The sequence below is a fragment of the Paramisgurnus dabryanus genome, chromosome 5 (genome assembly GCF_030506205.2).
Source record: "Paramisgurnus dabryanus chromosome 5, PD_genome_1.1, whole genome shotgun sequence".
Classification (NCBI taxonomy): Eukaryota; Metazoa; Chordata; class Actinopteri; order Cypriniformes; family Cobitidae; genus Paramisgurnus; species Paramisgurnus dabryanus.
In genome coordinates this window covers 42,912,096-42,931,941 of record NC_133341.1, presented here as the reverse complement: position 1 = coordinate 42,931,941, position 19,846 = coordinate 42,912,096, and the positions used below count along the sequence as shown (strand labels likewise).

General features: G+C 36.7%; 2 protein-coding genes across 3 annotated transcripts in view; one reads left to right on the top strand and one right to left on the bottom strand.

Annotated features, from left to right (window-relative positions):
• The window catches only part of rabep1 (rabaptin, RAB GTPase binding effector protein 1), a 27,350-nt gene extending 20,540 nt beyond the window's left edge, over nt 1-6,810 (top strand). For both annotated transcript variants that reach the window (XM_065284245.1, XM_065284244.1), the window contains 4 exons: nt 1,467-1,522; nt 1,794-1,892; nt 3,379-3,495; nt 3,631-6,810. In XM_065284245.1, coding sequence (XP_065140317.1) covers nt 1,467-1,522; nt 1,794-1,892; nt 3,379-3,495; nt 3,631-3,732 — 374 coding nt within the window. In that variant the 3' untranslated portion in view covers nt 3,733-6,810. The remainder of the gene's footprint in view (nt 1-1,466; nt 1,523-1,793; nt 1,893-3,378; nt 3,496-3,630) is intronic.
• Nucleotides 6,521-19,846, bottom strand: nup88 (nucleoporin 88). The gene is made up of 17 exons (XM_065284246.2): nt 19,584-19,846; nt 19,332-19,501; nt 18,964-19,089; nt 18,791-18,877; nt 17,676-17,843; nt 17,347-17,533; nt 17,105-17,261; nt 16,878-16,976; nt 16,704-16,794; nt 16,496-16,600; nt 16,229-16,381; nt 13,585-13,710; nt 12,914-12,979; nt 12,422-12,502; nt 11,855-11,981; nt 8,288-8,406; nt 6,521-8,145 (listed from the first exon to the last, which is right to left on the bottom strand). Exons 1-17 carry the CDS (start codon nt 19,818-19,820, stop codon nt 8,082-8,084), a joined length of 2,163 nt encoding a protein of 720 aa, XP_065140318.1. The 5' UTR covers nt 19,821-19,846; the 3' UTR covers nt 6,521-8,081.

Sequence of the window (19,846 nt, the reverse complement as noted above, 5' to 3'; positions counted from 1 at the left end):
TTTGTTGCCAGGCACTGAGGAGTGATGCAGCTGTCAAAAAGTTGCCAGATTTGTTGCCAGGCACTGAGGAGTGATGCAGCTGTCAAAAAAGTTGCCAGATTTGTTGCCAGGCACTGAGGGGTGATGAAGCTGTCAAAAAAGTTGCCAGATTTGTTGCCAGGCACTGAGGAGTGATGCAGCTGTCAAAAAGTTGCCAGATTTGTTGCCAGGCACTAAGGGGTGACACAGCCATCTAAAAAGTTGCTAGATATGTTGCTAGGCACTAAGGGGTGAAACAGCCACCTAAAAAGTTGCTAGATTTGTTGCTAGGCACTAGTGGGTGACGAAGCTTCCTACAAAGTTGCTAGATTTGTTGCTAGCCACTAAGGGGTGACGCAGCCATCTACAAAGTTGACAGATTTGTTGCTAGCCACTAAGGGGTGACGCAGCCATCTACAAAGTTGACAGATTTGTTGCTAGCTACTAAGAGGTGACACAGCCATCTACAAAGTTGCTAGATTTGTTGCTAGGCACTAAGGGGTGGCGCAGTCATCTACAAAGTTGCCAGATTTGTTGGCAGGCACTAAGGGGTGACACAACTGGCTAAAAAGTTGCCAGATTAGTTGCTAGCCACTAAGGGTGGGCATCCGTCTACAAAGTTGCCAGATTTGTTAGCAGGTAATAAGGGGTGATGTAGCGGCCTACAAATTTGCTAAATTTGTTGGCAGGCACTAAGGGGTGACACAACTGGCTAAAAAGTTGCCAGATTTGTTGGCAGGCACTAGGGGGTTACACAACTGGCTAAAAAGTTGCCAGATTTGTTGGCAGGCACTAAGGGGTGACACAGCCATCTACAAAGTTGCTAGATTTGTTGCCAGGCTCTCATTTTAATGAAAAAAGTTGCTAAAAGGGTCTGATGTTGCAACAAAGTCACTAAATTGGCAACTCTTGTGGCAACAAAATATAGCTGAAATGCAACAACTGTTACTGAGTTAAACTGTGGAATACTAAATATTTTGCTATGAAAGGTAAGCGGAAATGCCAAGCGATTGGTATTGAATAGTTTTTTAACAGTTTGATTGAATTGAACCGCCTGAGCACATTGCTTCTTGACACACATTTTATGCAAACAGTATGGTAGAAAAATGTAATTGTTGCGGGTAAAGCGGCAGTAAATTGGCGATAGTGGCGCTATACATGCTCATTGGCAACCTTAATACCGTCTATTTCTGCTCTTTAGGTGACTATTTAGTACTGTAGGCCACATCAAGCCACCCATACCCATTTACCATGCACCAATCACGCTATATTCATTGTCAAGTCCCAGTTTTTCAATTTTGTTGTTGCTCAGTTAGCACTAACACATCTCCGTGTTAATAATTCATATAGTTGCTGAAAAGAACAGACCCCTTGTTCTCTTGTCAATAGAGAAATGGGCATCCATTAAGTACATGACTTATTTTTCTTCTGTGCCTTCTGTCTTTTAGCATCATTTTCCAGCTTAAAAACTGAACTGGAGCGAGTGAAGAGTGAAAAGGAGCAGGTAGGGCTGAATACAGTATTACATAAAGTAATGTAAAAGTATATATTCTTTAAATCATAATGCATTTATACATTATGCCAGTACTAGTACTACAGTAATGGTAACACTTTACAAGGGTACTTGTTAACATTAGTAAATACATTACCTAACATAAACTAACAATGAACAATACAGTTTCTCTGCATTTATTATTCTTGGTTAATTCATTTGAGTTCACTTTCATTCATCATTATGTCTCTTTTAATGTCTGATCCTTTACATTTTTAAACAGCTGGAGAGCAGTCTGGCAGAGAAGAGTCAGACATTGGAAAGTGTACAGGCTTTGAAAAACAGTCTGGAGGAACAGTTGAAAGACACCCTTAGCAGCAAGGTCTGAACTCTCATGTGACCTCTGCTTGTTTTATTACCACGTGCTGATCTTACTCATACTGTAAAAATCACAATGTACCCAATGCATGTGGTTTGATCAGCTGATCAGATAAGAATGATTTACTGCAAGTCCCAGCAGATGAAACTGAAGTGTTATATTACATTTACTGAATTAACATTTAAGCATTTGACAGACACTTATGCTGCTTTCACACCAAACGCGAATAGGGCATCTGGCCCAAATTATTTCAATGTGAAGTCACTGTAAAGACACATTAATGTGTGTCTGAAGGTCTTGTGGCGCGAATGAGGAGTTTGGCATGGAGCAGTAGACCCCAGTTGAAAAATGTGAATTTTTGTGCCGCGTTAACCAATCAGGAGCCTGCTTGCTGCTGTGGTGGCAGGCCCGCTCGGAGTCACTTATTCAACATGGAGGAATGACTGATATTTTGTGTCAATTTTGCTTTAAACGCTTGCTTTTTTACGCATGACTATTTCGCTCTTGAAGCGCGGATGCATACAAAATGTTCAAGAGGAAAACTAGACGCGAATTTGACGCTCTATTTGCGTTTTTGATAGAACATTTATGAAATTTCTTCATGAAACATGAACTTTACATAATATCCTAATGATTTTTGGCATAAATAAATGTTTTATTTTGACCCATACAATGTAATTTTGGCTTTTCCTGCAAAAACACCCATGTATATACCACGCGTCTAGTTCCTGAGTTGAAAAATGTGAACTTTTGCGTCAATTTGCGTCGCGTTAACCAATCAGGAGCCTGCTTGCTGCTGTGGCGGCAGGCCCACCCGGAGTCACTCATTCAACATGGAGGAACGACTAATATTTCGTGTCAATTTTGCTTCAAATGCTTGCTTTTTACCCGCGTCTTAGCTCTAGACGCGCAAATGCATTCAAAGTGTTCAAGAAGCAAACTAGACGCGGTAGACGCAAATTTGACGATCTATTAGCGTTTTTGATATATTTACAGTGGTAAAAAGTGCGCGTCACATGACCGGAGGAAGACGGGAAGTTATGGTTCAAAAGTACATCTTTTTATTTTTATTGCCAAAAATGACAATCGTTTTGTTAGATAAGACCCTTATGCCTCGTTTGGGATCGTTTAGAGTCCTTTGAAACTGCAATTTTAAACTGCATTAAAACTGTTAAGTGTTGGGGTCCATTGAGGTCCATTAAAATGAGAAAAATCCTGGAATGTTTTCCTCAAAAAAACATAATTTCTTCTCGACTGAACAAAGAAAGACATCAACATTTTGGATGACATGGTGGTAAATTATCTAGATTTTGTTTAAAGAAAATGGACTAATCCTTTTAAACTTTTATACCTAAATCCGCTTTGGTTTTGGGTCGGACCTCTTGTTTTCGGATATAAGTGGACCCGTGAAGACCTTTACTTTGCACTGCTAAAGAAATGCTAAAAAATGAACACATGAATTTAATGAATTGAAATGCATGTGTTGCAGAGTGCTTTGGAAAGTCAGGTGTTTGAAGAAAAAGACAAATCTCAAAGACTTCAGACTGAGCTGGATGTCAGCGAGCAGGTCCAGAGAGACTTCGTCAAACTGTCTCAGACTCTTCAGGTAAAATTCATTCACACGGAGAACATAACAATTCTTTATGCTTAAGAAAAAGAGCGAAATAATGTACAATACTGCACATTTTGTTACACAACGCCATAAGGGTGTCACTAAAGATGCAACGCTTTGCTCTCATAGGTGCAGTTGGAACGGATCCGGCAGGCGAACTCATTAGAGCGCATCCGGGTCATCCTCAACGACACCAACCTTACAGACATCAGCCAGCTTCCCGAAACATGATGTCACTTTATGACTCCAGCGCTCGTATATAAATACACATACGCAGTCCACCTCTACCCCAGCTCCAACTTCATCACTGTGCCTATCGCGACGAGATTTCTCTAGCCAATCAAACCGGCCCGAGAATCTGAAAAGCAAAGAGCTGGGGATTCACAAAACATAATCAAAATCTAAGACCTGAGAGTCTTAGAGATCACTACTGATACTTACTACTGCTATTGACTAGCTTGTAAATACATTAGCAAGAAGAAAGGCCGATGTATGATGTTCGATGAAGATGGGTTTTAGCTGTGATGCGGTTTACTGTGGATCCTACGATGAGGAGCTGCTGGTTTTTTAATGAACGAGAGCCCATGATAATCATTTACTGTGACTGTCCCATAGCCCGATTCTACCAAAGTTTGCGTCTCCTCTATATATTTTCACTCTTTTCTCTACCGACGCTGCTCAACTTCTCTTCCTTTCCATCTTTCGAACTAGAAGCAGTGACTTATGAAGGAAAACGCCCCTGAAGTGTTTTGTACATACGAATGTACAGAGTATATGTGTATATTGAATTAGTTAAGTTAATACACTCAATCTCGCTCTTTACAATTTTACACACGCGTGTTTCCTCCCGTCCGCCAATCATTTCACTGGGATGTACTTATTGGCTGTGTTGTGTGGCTGTTTTTCTTCTACATACATTTGAAATCCTCCTCCTTAATGTGTTTTGCTTGAAGTTACTGCTATTTTATTGGTTGTAACGAACAGGTTTTTGCTTGTTTTGTGTTTTTTATTTCATACATGCATACATACATTTTAGTCAATCTGATTTACAGATGCCTGCTCTCGAGTAGCGGGTCTGATTCCGATGCACATTTTATTCATCAGGTATATAGCACACAGACTGTTTTCAAAGGTATTCGTCCGTCCTTATCAATCTGATAACTGCGTAATGAAAGACGCTTAACAGTATATAAATGAAACACACTATGCTTTTTATTTATATCAGACTTTGGGATGTCCTGTGTGTCTAAAAGGCATCTTAAAAGCTGGGGAGTTTTGCATACCACGGTAAAAGTGGTATAATAACTTACTGTATTCATTTTATAAGTAAAAAACCTTGATTGGCCAAAAACGATCTTGTTTGGAATGTTAAAATGTATTTAAAAGAATAATTGTTTTAAATAGTTTCAGGCTGGTTTTTGAGACCACAACTGGCAACCCAACTGTAGAAAGTGTATGCACTATACATTCAACAGTAAGACTAAACGGCACATATTTAGTTTCTTGTAGACGAAACTCATTTTTAAGAAAACATTACTTCTGTTAAGGTTGCTGATTTTTTTTATTGCTTTTTGCGTTTTTAGGAACACCAACCATAGGATTTTTGGCTAAATTAGAAGAAGGGCGAGTCACAACCCAGTACTTCAATGTGCAAAATATCTAAATATGAGCACTAAAAAAAATGCAGAGTCAAAAAGAGACGATCCCAGCCCGCTGGGTTGTAATTTAACCTATACTGGGTTGTTTTAACCCATTGTTGGGTCAAACATCATATGTGACCCTGGACCACAAAACCAGTCATAAGGGTCCATTTTTTTTTTTTATTGAGATTTATAAATCATCTGAAAGCTGAATAAATATGCTTTCATTGATGTATGGTTTGTTAGGAATGAATAATTTGAAATCTGAGGGTGATAAAAGTTTTAATATTAGGAAAATTGTCTAAATGAAGTCCTTAGCACTGCATTCACTCACAAAAATAAACGTTTTGATATATTTACGGTAGGAAATTTACAAAATATCTTCATGAAACATGAACTTTACATAATATCCTAATGATTTTTGGCATAAATAAAAAAATTATTTAGACCCATACAATGTAATTTGGCTTTTGCAAAAAAAAATATACCTGGGTGATTCTCGTGAAATCCAGATTTAGAATGTGTTCATGCATCAGAAATTTTAAAAAGCCCTTGAAGCCAATAATCATTATTTTTAGAGGATTTAAAAAATATTTCCTATAGAATTGTTACTTTTTTAGATTATTATTATCAAAAATTATCATTACCGCAACATGATATTACATTAAATATATGCATTTACAAACTTATGTTTCGGTAATGAGAACTAATAAGTTGTCTAGGTACTATGACAAACAAAATTTCAACTTTTATCTGGAGAGAAAAAATAAGATCTGCTTACCTGGTAGCCATCTTGAGTGTCACTTCCAACAATTTTTTTGAAAATGTTAGTTCCTTGAGGGCTTAAACAATGATTGAAAATTGTTGCGGAGGATGAGAAAATATCTTGGACACATTTATATTCCTTATTATTGTCTCTACATTTACCAATGATCACCAAATACCACATGTTTCTTTACTCTAAATGTTTATAGTATAACATGAACTGAAGCTTTTTATTTTTTTAGATTTTTTTAATTATAAATATTTCCATGTTAAAGAACCCAAATCCAGTCATGGACACGTTGCGGTGATGAAAATTTTCCCCTTAAATGTAGAAAAAACAACAAAATTGTATTTTATGATGTACATGAAGAGATGTTTATAACTGTATGCTTCTTATTTTGATAGCATTTACTTTTATTATCAAAATGTTTCATGACACCTCGCACGTCTAATTTCGTGAGAATCACCCACCTGTGCTACTTAAGGATCACATATAAACATTTTTTGGGTTAATTTAACCCAAAAGGTATAACATAACCCAGCATTTCTAGGTTTATAACTTAATGGTATTTTTAAAAAAAGTTAATTGAAAATTTCCTTCAGGTTTTATTGCAACTTTTGTTACATGAGAATAACGAACCAAAACCAATTTAACGCTACCCTTGTATGACCTCTGAACTCCATTAACAAACAGCGGCCAAATACTGACATATACAAGCAACACTTCTGTGTGAATATATGCATTGTGTGTCGTGAAAGTGTTCATTTTTTACGCTGTACATTGCAGCTTACACGTTCCACGTTGTCTTCGCATTGTAAAACGTATACGCTACTTGTAAGTATGGAGTTTATTTGGTTCATGTTTCACTTCAAAACACCAAACATTTTAGTAACTACGTTTTTCGTGACTACCAGTCACTTACTGGTGTAACTCTGAAATGAATTGATCATAAAAAGAGACACTTCTTCACTCAATATAATTTATAATTCATGAAAGTGTTTTCAGCTGGGTCTGTGAAAAGTGATGATTGAAATGCTTTCACATTAACAACGGTTATATTTCTATTCGCATGTCGTGTTGCTAATGCAGAAACCCTTGCGATTTATATACTGTACTGTGTACATAACCCTGTATATATCTATATAATAAAACAAATTGAAACCAATTTTTTTTCTTGTAGGCTAATCAAAAAGAGGTAGTGCTATCTTTCTAGATGAACTTATTTTTCTGTGGGTGTCCATTTCTGGTTTCCTTAAACTATTTTTAAAGTTTCACAATTACACACTTGGTAAATGTGAAGTCATATATTTTGACAGTACATGCATTCCTTGCACACTGCACTTGTAGTCAGCTTAAAGGGACACTACACTTTTTTTTTTAAATATGCTGATTTTCCAGCTCCCCTAGAGTAAAATATTTAATTTTTAACCGTTTTGGAATCCATTCAGCCAATCTCCGGGCCTGGCGCTACCACTTTTAGCATAGCTTAGCATAATCCATTGAATCTGATTAGACCATTAGCATCGCACTTAAAAATAACCAAAGAGTTTTGAAATTTTTCTTATTTAAAACTTGACTGTTCTGTAGTCACATCATGTTAAGACCGACAAAAAATTAAGTTGCTATTTTCTAGGCTGATATGGCTAGGAACTTTATTCTCAAATTTAAATTACAACCAGATGAGTTTGGTTCATCCATATTTGACCCAAGATGGGTAAACCCCCCCAGCTTTTTGAAGTGTTGTTGTACAAGCATGTTGAGCTAACTACAAACTTATCTTTTCTTGCTTTACGCAGTATGACCTCTATAGATAAGCCATTGTTTGGGTTCAGGAAATGACAATGATGCCCAACACTTCTGTCTGACAACTGATAAATTCTTATATACGCATAAAATACTCTTTAATGTACAAAACACTTTATTGTCCATAAGATGTATACATGGCACTTATTAAAAAAAAAAATAGACAAACTAGTTTATACAAAAGTGTCAGCTTATTCTTTGAAGATCTTCTGAAACTGCCAAGTTATAGCTAAATTACTTTTATTTTGTATTTTAGGCTTACACAACTTGAGGGAAAACTTTGAGTGAATAATTTGGCTTCTGTTGCTTCCTCCAATGTGATAAAAATAAAGTAATTAGTTTGGCTTTGGACGTCTGCTGACTGTTAGCGTTCAAAAGCTGAATTGATTTTTTATGTCCTTGATCTGCTTCATCATGCCAGCGATGTGTTCTCCACTGCAGGAAATGAAGTAGTTTAGGAATTAAAAACATTTTAGCAACCCAAGTAGATCAGATTTGGCTTGTTAGTTTCAGCAACAGCTATCTGTTGTAATGCAAAAATAAATAAATAATGCAAAATGATTTCCTATGGACGTACTGTTCCTTGAGGACTCCCTGAACACACTTCCTCTGATGGGCGTTAAGTGCGAGGCTGGAGCGAGCCGGAGATGCTCCGCTATTCATCTGTTTTTTCTGGTATTCCTTCTTCATGTTGACCTGATAATATAAAACCAAACAATGACAACAGGAAAACAACATCCATCCGGTCCACTCTTATGGGGCATACACACCAAACGTAAATTCAACGAGTTGTACAAGTAGATTACATATAAAGTCAATGCAACGATGTCCTTAAACGTGTCTTCGAACAAGTTCAAAATATTCATCTCAAAATAAAAATTTGCACGACATAAAGTTAAATCCCGCGAGAAATCTAGAGCGAGGAATGCGATGCTTCGGGTTTGGTGTGTACGTAAAATTATGGGGTGTACACACCAAACGCGAATTCAACGATTTGTGCGGGTAGATTCAATAAAAAGTCAATACAAAGATGCAAATAGATGCCAAATCATGCGGGGCAATGCGAATGACACAAATCAGGTGGCGTTAAACGTTATTTGCATCAAATGGTTCTTTGCGCAATGAAAAAATTAGCATGACAGAAAGTTAAATCCCAAAGTAAATCGATGCTTCGTTGTTCACACAGAATTATAGGCCGTATACACCAAATGCGAATTTAACGATTTGCACGAGTAGATTACATGCAAAGAAGCGAATAGACACAAACTTTTGTGGGACTATACAAATTATGCAAATCACGTTGATGCAAGTAATACGATGTGTCACGTTTGGTGTGCACGCACAAATTATAGGGCATACACACCAAACGCGAATTCAACGATTTGCATGAGTACATACAAAGTTAATGCAAAGACGCAAACAGACCTGAACTCACGCGGACCGATGCGAATCGGGTGGCGTGTTTGCCGAGAAAACACTCGCTATTCCGATTTAAACACGTCTTCGCACAAGTTGGAAATATTCAATTCAAGCAAAAAATTTGTATAACACAAAGTTAAATCCTCCGAGTAATCTACAGCGATACTTTGCGTTTGGTGTGTACGCAAAATTATGGGGTGTCCACAGCAAACGTAAATTCAACGATTTGTACAAGTAGATTACATACAAAGTCAATGCAACGATGTCCTTAAACGTGTCTTCGAACAAGTTCAAAATATTAATCTCAAAATAAAAATTCGCATGACAAAGTTAAATCCTGCGAGTAATCTAGAGCGAGGAATGCGATGCTTCGGGTTTGGTGTGTACGTAAAATTATGCGGTGTACACACCAAACGCGAATTCAACGATTTGTACGGGTAGATTCTAGAGCTGCAACTATCGCCTATTTTTTCAACCGATTAATCTATCGATTATTTTTTCGATTAATCGAATAGTCTAATGATTTTTTTATACATATAATTCCCCAAACAAATAATAAATGTAACATCTGCCATTAACGCCAACATTTTATTTAAGCATTTTCTTAATTAAACAAACACACAAACCAAAATTTTCAACATGAAAAATAAAGTGGCAGTGCCACTTAAAAGAAAAAGCCTACAACCCTACAACCTTAACTAACAAATTTTCTGCGGGAAACCCTGTAAATTACATAAAAAAGTCAATGCAAAGACGCAAACCGGCGCAAAGTCACGCGGGCCGCTGCGAATGATGCGAATCGGGCGGCGTGATTGCAGCAAAAACACTCGCTATTCAGCCTTAAACACGTGTTCGCACAAGTTGGAAATATTCAACTCAAGCGAAAAATTCATATCACATGAAGTTAAACCCTGCGAGTAATCTACAGCGAGGAATGCGATGCTTCGTGTTTGGTGTGTATGCAGCATTACGAACAGAGGATTACGATTAGAGGAATGCTAAAAAAATATTCAATGATGCTCTTTAAATGTACCAAGAAAAGTATTCATTGTTATTTAAAACGCATATGTAAATTATGGTCGTGGTTGTTTTGATTGAGTCATGGGTCAAAGGACATACGTGTCACATAACAAAGTAAACATGGTGGATGCAGTGTCCAAAATGATTCTGGCTAGAGGGAATAAAGCTACGTTCAAATCTCATGAGATGTTGAGTTCAGAGTTAATTTTAGGGTTAAGATCAGGATGAAAAACAGTGGTTCTGGCTAGATAGGATACAGCTATGACTTAAATCCCATGAAATGTTGGGTTTAGAGTTAGGTTTCGAGGTAGGATTAAGATAAAAACGGTGCTCATCCGGCGAAATTTAGCTGTATCCCTTTTAGTCACAACCGTTCAAAATGTATTTATACTGCATCCACACATACCATATAAAGTATGGAGGACCACAAGAGTCATGCAAAATGTAATAAAGAACTTCAATATTTAATAACTACCTGGACAATAAAAATAGCAATTCATAGATTTGTTTAAAAATTCATTAATCAATCTATAAATAAATAGACAAAGTTATAAAAAAAATCATTATGTAAGATTTTATTAGGCAATAAAAAGTGAGATTATAAAAATAACGTAGAAATGAAATATTAATCCATTAATAAATAGTTCAAATTAATATAACAATTTATAAAAACAACATAAAATACTCAATAAGTTCATCATTTTAAATTGCATTTATAAATTCTTAATTAAATAATGGAATTTCAAAATGTATTTCAAAAAGCGATTTAAAAAGAGAAATAAATAACTGGATTTATAAATTGAATTACAAATACAGGTTTAAATTAGGCATTTAAAAGGGCATTTCCGTTTAACTTTTCTGTTTTCATTTTCCCAATGATTCTCCTTATTCTTTTCGCTATTGGATTTGCTTTTCGTTTTAGCCTCTCTATTTAGCTTTTCCGTGACTCTTTGGGTCCTTGCAAATGGTCAAATGAGAAATGCAAATTAGCTATGGCCAGGAGGATGTAACAAGCTCGCTGATTGGCTCTGATTGTACGTCATGCGCAGATTTATAGATCTCAGATGAGGACCCAAAGAGTCACGGAAAAGCTAAATAGAGAGGCTAAAATGAAAAGCAAATCCAATAGCGAAAAGAATAAGGAGAACCAACGGGGAAATTAAAACAGAAAAGTCAAACGGAAATGCCCTTTTAAATGCCTAATTTAAACCTGTATTTGTAATTCAATTTATAAATCCAGTTATTTATTTCTCTTTTTAAATCCCTTTTTGAAATACAATTTGAAATTCCATTATTTAATTAAGAATTTATAAATGCAATTTAAAATGATGAACTTATTGAGTATTTTATGTTGTTTTTATAAATTGTTATATTAATTTGAATTATTTATTAATGGATTAATATTTCATTTCTATGTTATTTTTATAATCTCACTTTTATTGCCTAATAAAATGTTACATAATGTACAAATTTTAAACAAATCTATTAATTGCTATTTTTATTGTCCAGGTAGTTATTAAAAATTGAAGTTCTTTATTACATTTTGCATGACTCTTGTGGTCCTCCATAATAAAGTAGTAGAAACGTCATCTAATTCAGTATGCAAAATTTTGGACGCAGGCCACACCATAAATAAATTGTGAATCAGTGTTAACATCAGACTAAACAAAAAACAAACCAGTCTTTCGTTGCAACAACAGCTAACCTGTTTAATTCCGTTGTCCAGGTGACGGAGTTGATCATTAATTGTTTGCAGTTCTTTCCTCATGTCCTTCTCGCTATCTGACAGCACAGGAAGTTGACTGCGCAGACTTCCCAAAACCTGTTTTACTCTAGGTAAACAAAAGCAAACTGTCATGACTCACAGCTAATTTTTTTTAAGAGTTGCTATAAGAGTTTTTTTTTTTCAGACATGACAACAGTGAATGTAATCACTGCTATCTACACAATGCGTAGGGGCATAACCATGACATTTGCATGACCATTATTTGACCCAGAGCGTAACAAGCCAGTTGTCGGGGCGTTGTTGAATCCTGTAGTTTTTAGTCGCATCCTTTAATAAAAGCTTCACTCATTGACATAGACTTAGTTAATATTAAAGATATCAAGATTGGTTAGGATGGTGTTATGAAGAAAACATTAAAACTCCAGCTGGGTTTTCAAAGGCATGGTATCATATTTGAACCAAGTTTTATTAAGTAGTCCTATTTTTATCTCTAGCAACACTTTTTGTCATTGAACTAAATTTCGAGATAGATATGACATAATGAACCTGTTCATGATAGCTTCTTGACGATACTTGGCATCTTCATATTTGTCGGCAAGGCGTTCTGCTGCCTCCCGCAGGCTTTTCCTACAACACACAAACCAACTTTAGCCATCTAACCATCATCATTAATAACTTGTGTGTGCATGAATATAAACATTTATGCATTATCATTACTAGGTCTGACAAACAGAAAAAAATAACGTTTTATTAAAATTGTCCAAATGACAATATTTGGCGGAGATACAACTATTTGAAAATCTGGAATCTGAGGGTGCAATAAATCTAAATAGTGAGAAAATCGCCTTTCTCACTATTTAGATTTATTGCACCCTCAGATTCCAGATTTTCAAATAGTTGTATATCCGCCAAATATTGTCCTTTATTAACAAACCATACATCAATCCCACATCATTTTAGGTGACGTAAAAATCGCAATTTCACCAAATTGATCCTCATGATTTGTGTTTCTGTACATGCGATTGTGAATATCATCACCTCTCCTCTCTGCAAAGAGCCAAATCGTCCAATTGCTTCCTCTTCTGTTCGCTCAAGAGCTTTACTCTGAAAAAAATTCATTCAAACAACAACTATATTTACATGCAATGCAAAAACTAGACTAATGTGTGCGACTTCTGTGGGAGTATAAGACGGCAATACTAGGGTAGTCTATCATGATAGCGTATGATTACTATATTTATTTATCAAGTAGTAATTTTTACATTTCATGAAAATCTGACTTTTTCTATGTTTAAGTGCTATAATTGGGTCCCCAGTGCTTTTATCAATCTAGAAAATGTGAAAAAGATCAAACCAGTAACTTAGTTTTGGTAAACCATTCTGTGCAAGCATGGGAAAAAATAAGTACTTGAAATTTGGCTCCCCTTGTGATGTCAGAAGGGGATAATACCACCCCATAATCTGCACTATGCAACCACAGCACTGCAGTTTAATGTAGAGATCAGCTCATTTGCAATTTAAAGGACACACCCAAAACGCACATTTTTGCTCACACCTACAAAGTAAATGATCTATATGATATTTTAAACTAAAACTTCACATACGTACTCTAGGGACACCAAAGATTTATTTGACATCTTAAAAAAGTGAAATTTCCCTTTTAAATATTATACATTTTATTAGTACAAATGTGCAAGAACGTGTTGTACCTCCTCTGCATCTCATCGTGAGCCAGGCCCAATTTTAGGATGTACTCCTCTCTGAACACCTGGGTGGCTCTGCTTAACAGCTGCAGGCATTCTGAAGGAGGGGGCGAGGAGTCCTTATCACCGGCCCTAAAACGCACACACAGACACACACACACATTACAAAAAAATTCAGCAACAAATTATACAAATGTGTCACAGGGGACTCATGTTACACTTTCAGCAGATCCCGGCAAACCAATTCGGACTACAATTCAACATTCAGATGGTTTTAAAACAGGACACGGTTTTCCTTTCTAAAGCAGGTAGAGATGATACAGCAACATAAAAAAAGTTGTAATTATCTTTTTTATTTTGAAAAACTATGTTTACGTGACCATTATAGCGCATGGCATTAAAAAGCACCAACCCGATGCCAACTATGAAATAAACTCGAGATGCACAAATTAGGGTGACCATACGTGCCATTCTTCCCAGACGCATCCCGTCCAGGATTTCGGTGCGTCTTCCGGAAGTCGTATTTGTTGAAAGCATACGCCATTAAGTTAAAAACATAAGATATACAATCGTAGTTTCATGCTTACCTTAAAATGTAACGGTTGCTTTTCTGTAGTAATAATAATAATAATATTCCTCTATGACGTATGCGGTCGACAAATACGACTTCTGGAAGACGAACATAAAATCCTGGACGGGATGCGTCCGGGTAGAATGGCACGTATGGTCACCCTACACAAATATATCGGGCAATATAAATCGATAAAAGCAATTTTCCACACTGTTGGCCGATAGTTAAAAACCAACCGATAGCCATGGTATATCCTCCCAATCAAAAGAGAACAGGAAGATGCAATGAATTTGAGCTCGGTGTATATAAAAATGTTTAGTGTTCAATATTACTGGTCATTACATGAATAAATGAAGAGTTTGGTTCCAAAATGCGTTAAAAGCCTTAAAAAAAGTTACTGACAAAATCAGGTCAGCAGGGTCCGAAATTAACTTTTTGGCTCACCTGCCACGGGGACTGGTAGATGAAAAATCCACCAGCCAAGTATACATTTTACCGGCCAGAACAATAAACAGCCTTTTTTTGTCACATATACATGAATTTCATTTGCTGTGTTCATGGTCACGAATCAGAATGTTCTCAAGTTTCATTTTATTTCCGATGTCAAATGAGTTGCCATCCTTTTCATCTGTGAGTTTTCGTTTCAAAGGTTGTCTCACTCCCGGTAAATGCCGCCACATATCAGCTATATGCAGCAGATAGCTGCTGCATATAGCTAGTGCTTCAAGTCTCGCGGCACTTTTAACCTTCCGGCCCCCGAGACAGTGTCGCAAGACTTGGAGCATAGAGACGTTCTGTGGCTAGCTCACCTCGTCCCCAGATTAGTTACTGGCAAACACATTATATTGCATTACTATTTTGGTATGAAAATCACCCGCCAGTGTGGCGGATAGCCTTTTGAATTTAGTCGCCAAACGTAAAATCTACCCGCATTTGGCGCTTGGCGGGTGTTAATATCGGACCCTGCAGGTCAGTATTAAAAAGTAAATTCTTAATTTTACACAAAATCCGATATCCGCCGTATTATTCTGTTATCTTTTCTCCTTTTTTTTCTCAAAATGCGATAAACGCCAGTCCTCCTTCTCTGCAGAATGCAATAAATCTGCTTAACCAATCACAGCACTCCATTCCACACATTGTAAACAATAATGGTGGCGCTTTGAATACACACTAGTTTTCTTCATCTACTTTCTACTTTTGTGATCAACAAACAAACAAAAACAAAATAATACTTTGATGGCATTAATAAAACTGTGGTGGTTTTCTGTGGCAGGGAAAAACGTAAGCCATCAGAATTGAATAATTTAAGCGAGAGGCACTCCAGAGAAGGAAAAATGCCAGCTGTTGTTTGTTCTCACACGACTGCATCAACTTCTGTCATGCTAACAGATTGACCCCAGGGGGTCTTATGAAAAACTTTTCATTATTTTACATGAAGTCAACAAAAATTGAGCAGGAGCAAAACATTTTAGAGCTGATCGCTGTCAAAAAAGTTCAGTGGCAACGTCCCAGGGATGACAGCAGCAATGACAGTGTTTTTAATATGACAAAGTAAGTGTTTTGATTCATGCCATTAATGTTAATTTTTTTAATCAGTGTATACCACTAGTCAACTAAATGAATATAACACAAAGATGAATGCACATTTATATATTGATTAAATAGATTTATAGCATTTTGAAAAAAAAACTAAAATGGATTTATTGGATTTTGCGGAGAAAATAATACGTTTTTATAATAAATCTTTGAAAATCAAATTATGGATTTAAATTTTTTACGTTGTTATAACCTAAAGATGCAATCTGAAAGTTTACAACAGAAAATGGTGGTTTTCATCTTGTCACTTTCTTGGTATAAAAACAAGTTTTTACCAAAATTAGTCAAAATGGATTTATTGCGTTTTGGAACCAAACTCTTCAAATACATCCAGAAAATGTAATCATTGTTTATGCAAGTTAATATAACCACCAAACTATCAGTATCAGCTTGGGTATTATCAGATATCAGTCTGAATAATCTGCAAAAAATTACATATCACTGCATCTCTAAAATAAACCTATAGAAGCAATAACTATTTACCTTAGCACTAATGGGTTGGTCGAATTACGTGCCAAGATGTTGCGAATATGATGCTCAAACGAGTCCTCAGCCAATCCACGCAGAGGAGAGCTTCCTGACCCCGCCCCTGGACCAGAACACAGCAATGGAGGAGACGGGGGACGAATAGAACTTCTAAAGATGTATAAGGAAACAATATCAGTAATGAAGAAATGTAAAGTTTTACTAATAAGTACAAACAGGATTTGATCAACATGCAACAAGTTTTCTTTACAGAACATTACGTACAGCAAAGGAAGTAAAAGACACTCGTAGTTGCTCATGACACACATCATGGTGGCTCCCAGGGAAAGGTCCGACACGATCCAAAACCCACGAATAGGAGCAGGTAAACTGAGGGGGGAATGAAGAATATTAAAATATATCACCAGAGATCCAAAGTTATAACAAGTATGCCTTTAAAGCCCCCCTTAACTATAGTCCAAATGAGGTGTACCTGTTAGCGAGAGGTTTGGTGCACAGGATGTTCTCCACTATGCAGCGCTGTTCTGCCGCCAGCTCCTGTAGACCGTCTTTATCTTCCTCATCTTTACCGAAAACACACAATACCAATGACAGTACATACAAGACAGTAATTCTATTCAAGGTTATGATGGGACACATAACTCACCAGACTCCAGAAACTTTTGCAGTTTTTTGAACCAGGTGAGTCCAACACTGTGTACACCGGCTTCATGGGTGCAGTGATACCTGTGCTGGCACAGAGGGTCTGCAACAGACACCCAAGCAATGATAAAAAAAAATCACGATAAGATAGCGTCCTTATTAACATATCAGTCCAAAACAGTATACAAGCTTATATACAAGCTTTGCAGTAAGCGAGTATGACTGGCTCACCTCGATGCAATCTGATTGGACAGGTGAAGTCTGACTCCACAGGCTCCTCCTCCTCCTCTCCAGCAGCGGCCAGCTTGAGCGTCAGCTCCAGCTCCACACACTCGAATACATATAGGGATGGCACGGATTCTGCGCCTCTAGACCATCGCTCTACAGCCTTAACACACACAGGGCTTAACTATACGAGAGACATTTTACAGCACAACTAAGGTGGTGATTTATGAGAATTCTGTCTGACTTACTCCACCGTCCTCCTCATCCTCTGCTTCCAGAACCACACAGTGGTACAGCGTCCCCGTTTCAGTGGCAATAACCAGAATGTTGGGCACACAGGGCAGGCAGAGCACAGCACAGGCGTAATAGCCGTAGTTATCTTCTGCCACCGGGTGCATGGGTAAAGGGCCCAGGGGCTTCCCGAGATTACTGACACTTGGGGAATATTTTTTTTTTATTAATAAAATATTTTTTTAAACATTCTTTAGGTTCATCTAAACATGTTCCGGACAGAGATTTACACATTTATGTTAAAATATATTCGTATACTGTTTAAACAGTCATAAGTGTTTGTTACCTGTGTGTGAGCGAGATATAGCTCAGATATGTCTCTCCATTTCCATACAGGATGTAGAGCGGGTACACCAGCAGATCTTGTTTTATCCGCATATGACGTGGAGATTCAGCCAGTGGCCCGAAGTCAAACGCCACAGCGGTTTCGCCCAAAGATGCTGCGTATGAACGCCTTCACAAGAGAGATCATCTAATGTCACTTTAACTCATTCGCCGCCAGCCATTTATTGAAAAGTCGCCCATTAGCATTTTTTGTGATTTTTTACAAAAGTTTCACAAAATGCCTTTTAAAAATATATAAACATATAAATAAATCAAATAAAAGAACAAAAATTAGCAAAAAGCTGAAATAATTGCATTTTTGTGAAGGAATTTTGTTAGAGATCAGATTCAGAACGATTATCATAACATAGACAAAGTTTAAAATTAGTAATTAACGTTTTGGTTAAATATTTTTCATAAATTGGTTAAGTCTAGTGGATCTAGTGAATAATCGCGGTATTACGGATTAACTTCAAAATTCATCAGGAACACGTTTTTATGCAAATATTTTCTCTTAATTGAAGGGGAAAGAGTTAATAAAGACTGAATGCTTATAATGTCTATAGTATTTTAGTAAATGTCAGTTTTTAACATGAAAGTTCAAAGGAAATAGCATTTTTATTAGGCCTGTAAAACGATTAATCACATACAAAATAAAAGTTTGTATTTGCATAATATATGTGCGTGTACTGTGTGTATACAAATAATACACAGTTAAAAATGTTTTTTTTTTAATTCTATATAATTTATATAATATGAAATATATCAAAATATAATTAAATATATATTCACATGTGTTTCTTAAATACATACATGATATATAAAATTTTTTATATCTACACACATACACGTAAATGTATTTTAAATACGTACATGCATGTATGTATGTGTATTTACATATACAAAATAATTACACAGAGCACACTCACACACATATTATGCAAAAACAAGAAAAATTGTTTGCAATTAACCACCCTAATTTAAACGTAATAAAATTCAGATTTTTTACTATCATCCAAACAAGTAATTTTTTTTGGGGGGGGGGGGTGTTGGGTGACCAAAAGCTGCCAAACTTACCCTCTTATATGAATACCGCTGTCCTCGTCTAACTGAGAAACACGCAAAACTTTGGCAGGCGTCTGTGGCTCCTTAAGATTATAAAATCTGTCGGGGAAAAACACTTTATTTGAAGTTGTTCAGAGACAAACACGGTTTAATTAAGCAACTGTCGAAAAGTTTATTTAAGGTACCTGATAGTGTTGTCTGAGGTCAGTAAAACTAAATGAGGCTCCTCAGTTTCACTTGGATACCAGGTTGCCTGTCGCAGTGTCACTGATGGAGCACTTGTGAAGAAGCGTTCAGCCACAGGAATAGTCCTGTAAAGAAATAAAAAAATGATTTAATTCAAGTAATAGGAATGACATGAAAAGCACAAAAACTTAACACGTTAGATGAATTATAAACTTTATCTGTCAAAGTATATATCAAAGTACAGTGGAATTACTTCACATACCATGGCAGCATTTTTGTGATGCATCCCGAAACAGTTACTACCTGTCATTTTGATCAAAGCAATCAATACACCACTAAGATAATAAAGCATCAGTTCTGTACTCACTTGCAGTTGATCTCCATGCGTCCACCCTCAAACTCTGACTTTTTACCCCAGCGCTGAGGCAGTTCAAGTACAGTCGCTCCACGCTTACCAATGAGAGCCACATGATACTGCGTTGGGCTGATCAACACCTGACACACCTCAAACAACGGCGGGTTGATGCATAACAGAGTCTGTGGAGAGTGTCGTTTGCTGTTTACATTACACTTAAAAACGTAACTGTTCAAAACACACACTAAATAAACACACGCTCACCTGATATTTGGAAGTGTCGAGGTCAGCCCCGGTATTTAGCTGTCGCAGGTTTGTGGTGTAAAACACACTCTCAACACTGTCCCATATAAACAGATCACTGTTCAGGCAGAACGACAGGTTTTTAGCTATTCTTTTGCTAGTGGCTTGTGACTCTAAATGGAGCCTCTCTTGTAATTTCTTAAAGATATCGTGTTTTTTTAGCGCGTCTCTCCACCGTTCTCCCGCGACCGACGCCATGTTTTTCCGTATTGGCGATGAGTGAT

Excerpts from the sequence above, each read along its gene's own strand:
- nup88 (XM_065284246.2), bottom strand. The coding sequence starts at position 19,820 with ATGGCGTCGGTCGCGGGAGAACGGTGGAGAGACGCGCTAAAAAAACAC. Across the intron at positions 16,977-17,104 it reads TCCAATCAGATTGCATCGAG|ACCCTCTGTGCCAGCACAGG; the intron begins GTGAGCCAGTCA and ends TGTCTGTTGCAG. Across the intron at positions 8,407-11,854 it reads TGGACAACGGAATTAAACAG|GTCAACATGAAGAAGGAATA; the intron begins GTTAGCTGTTGT and ends TTATATTATCAG.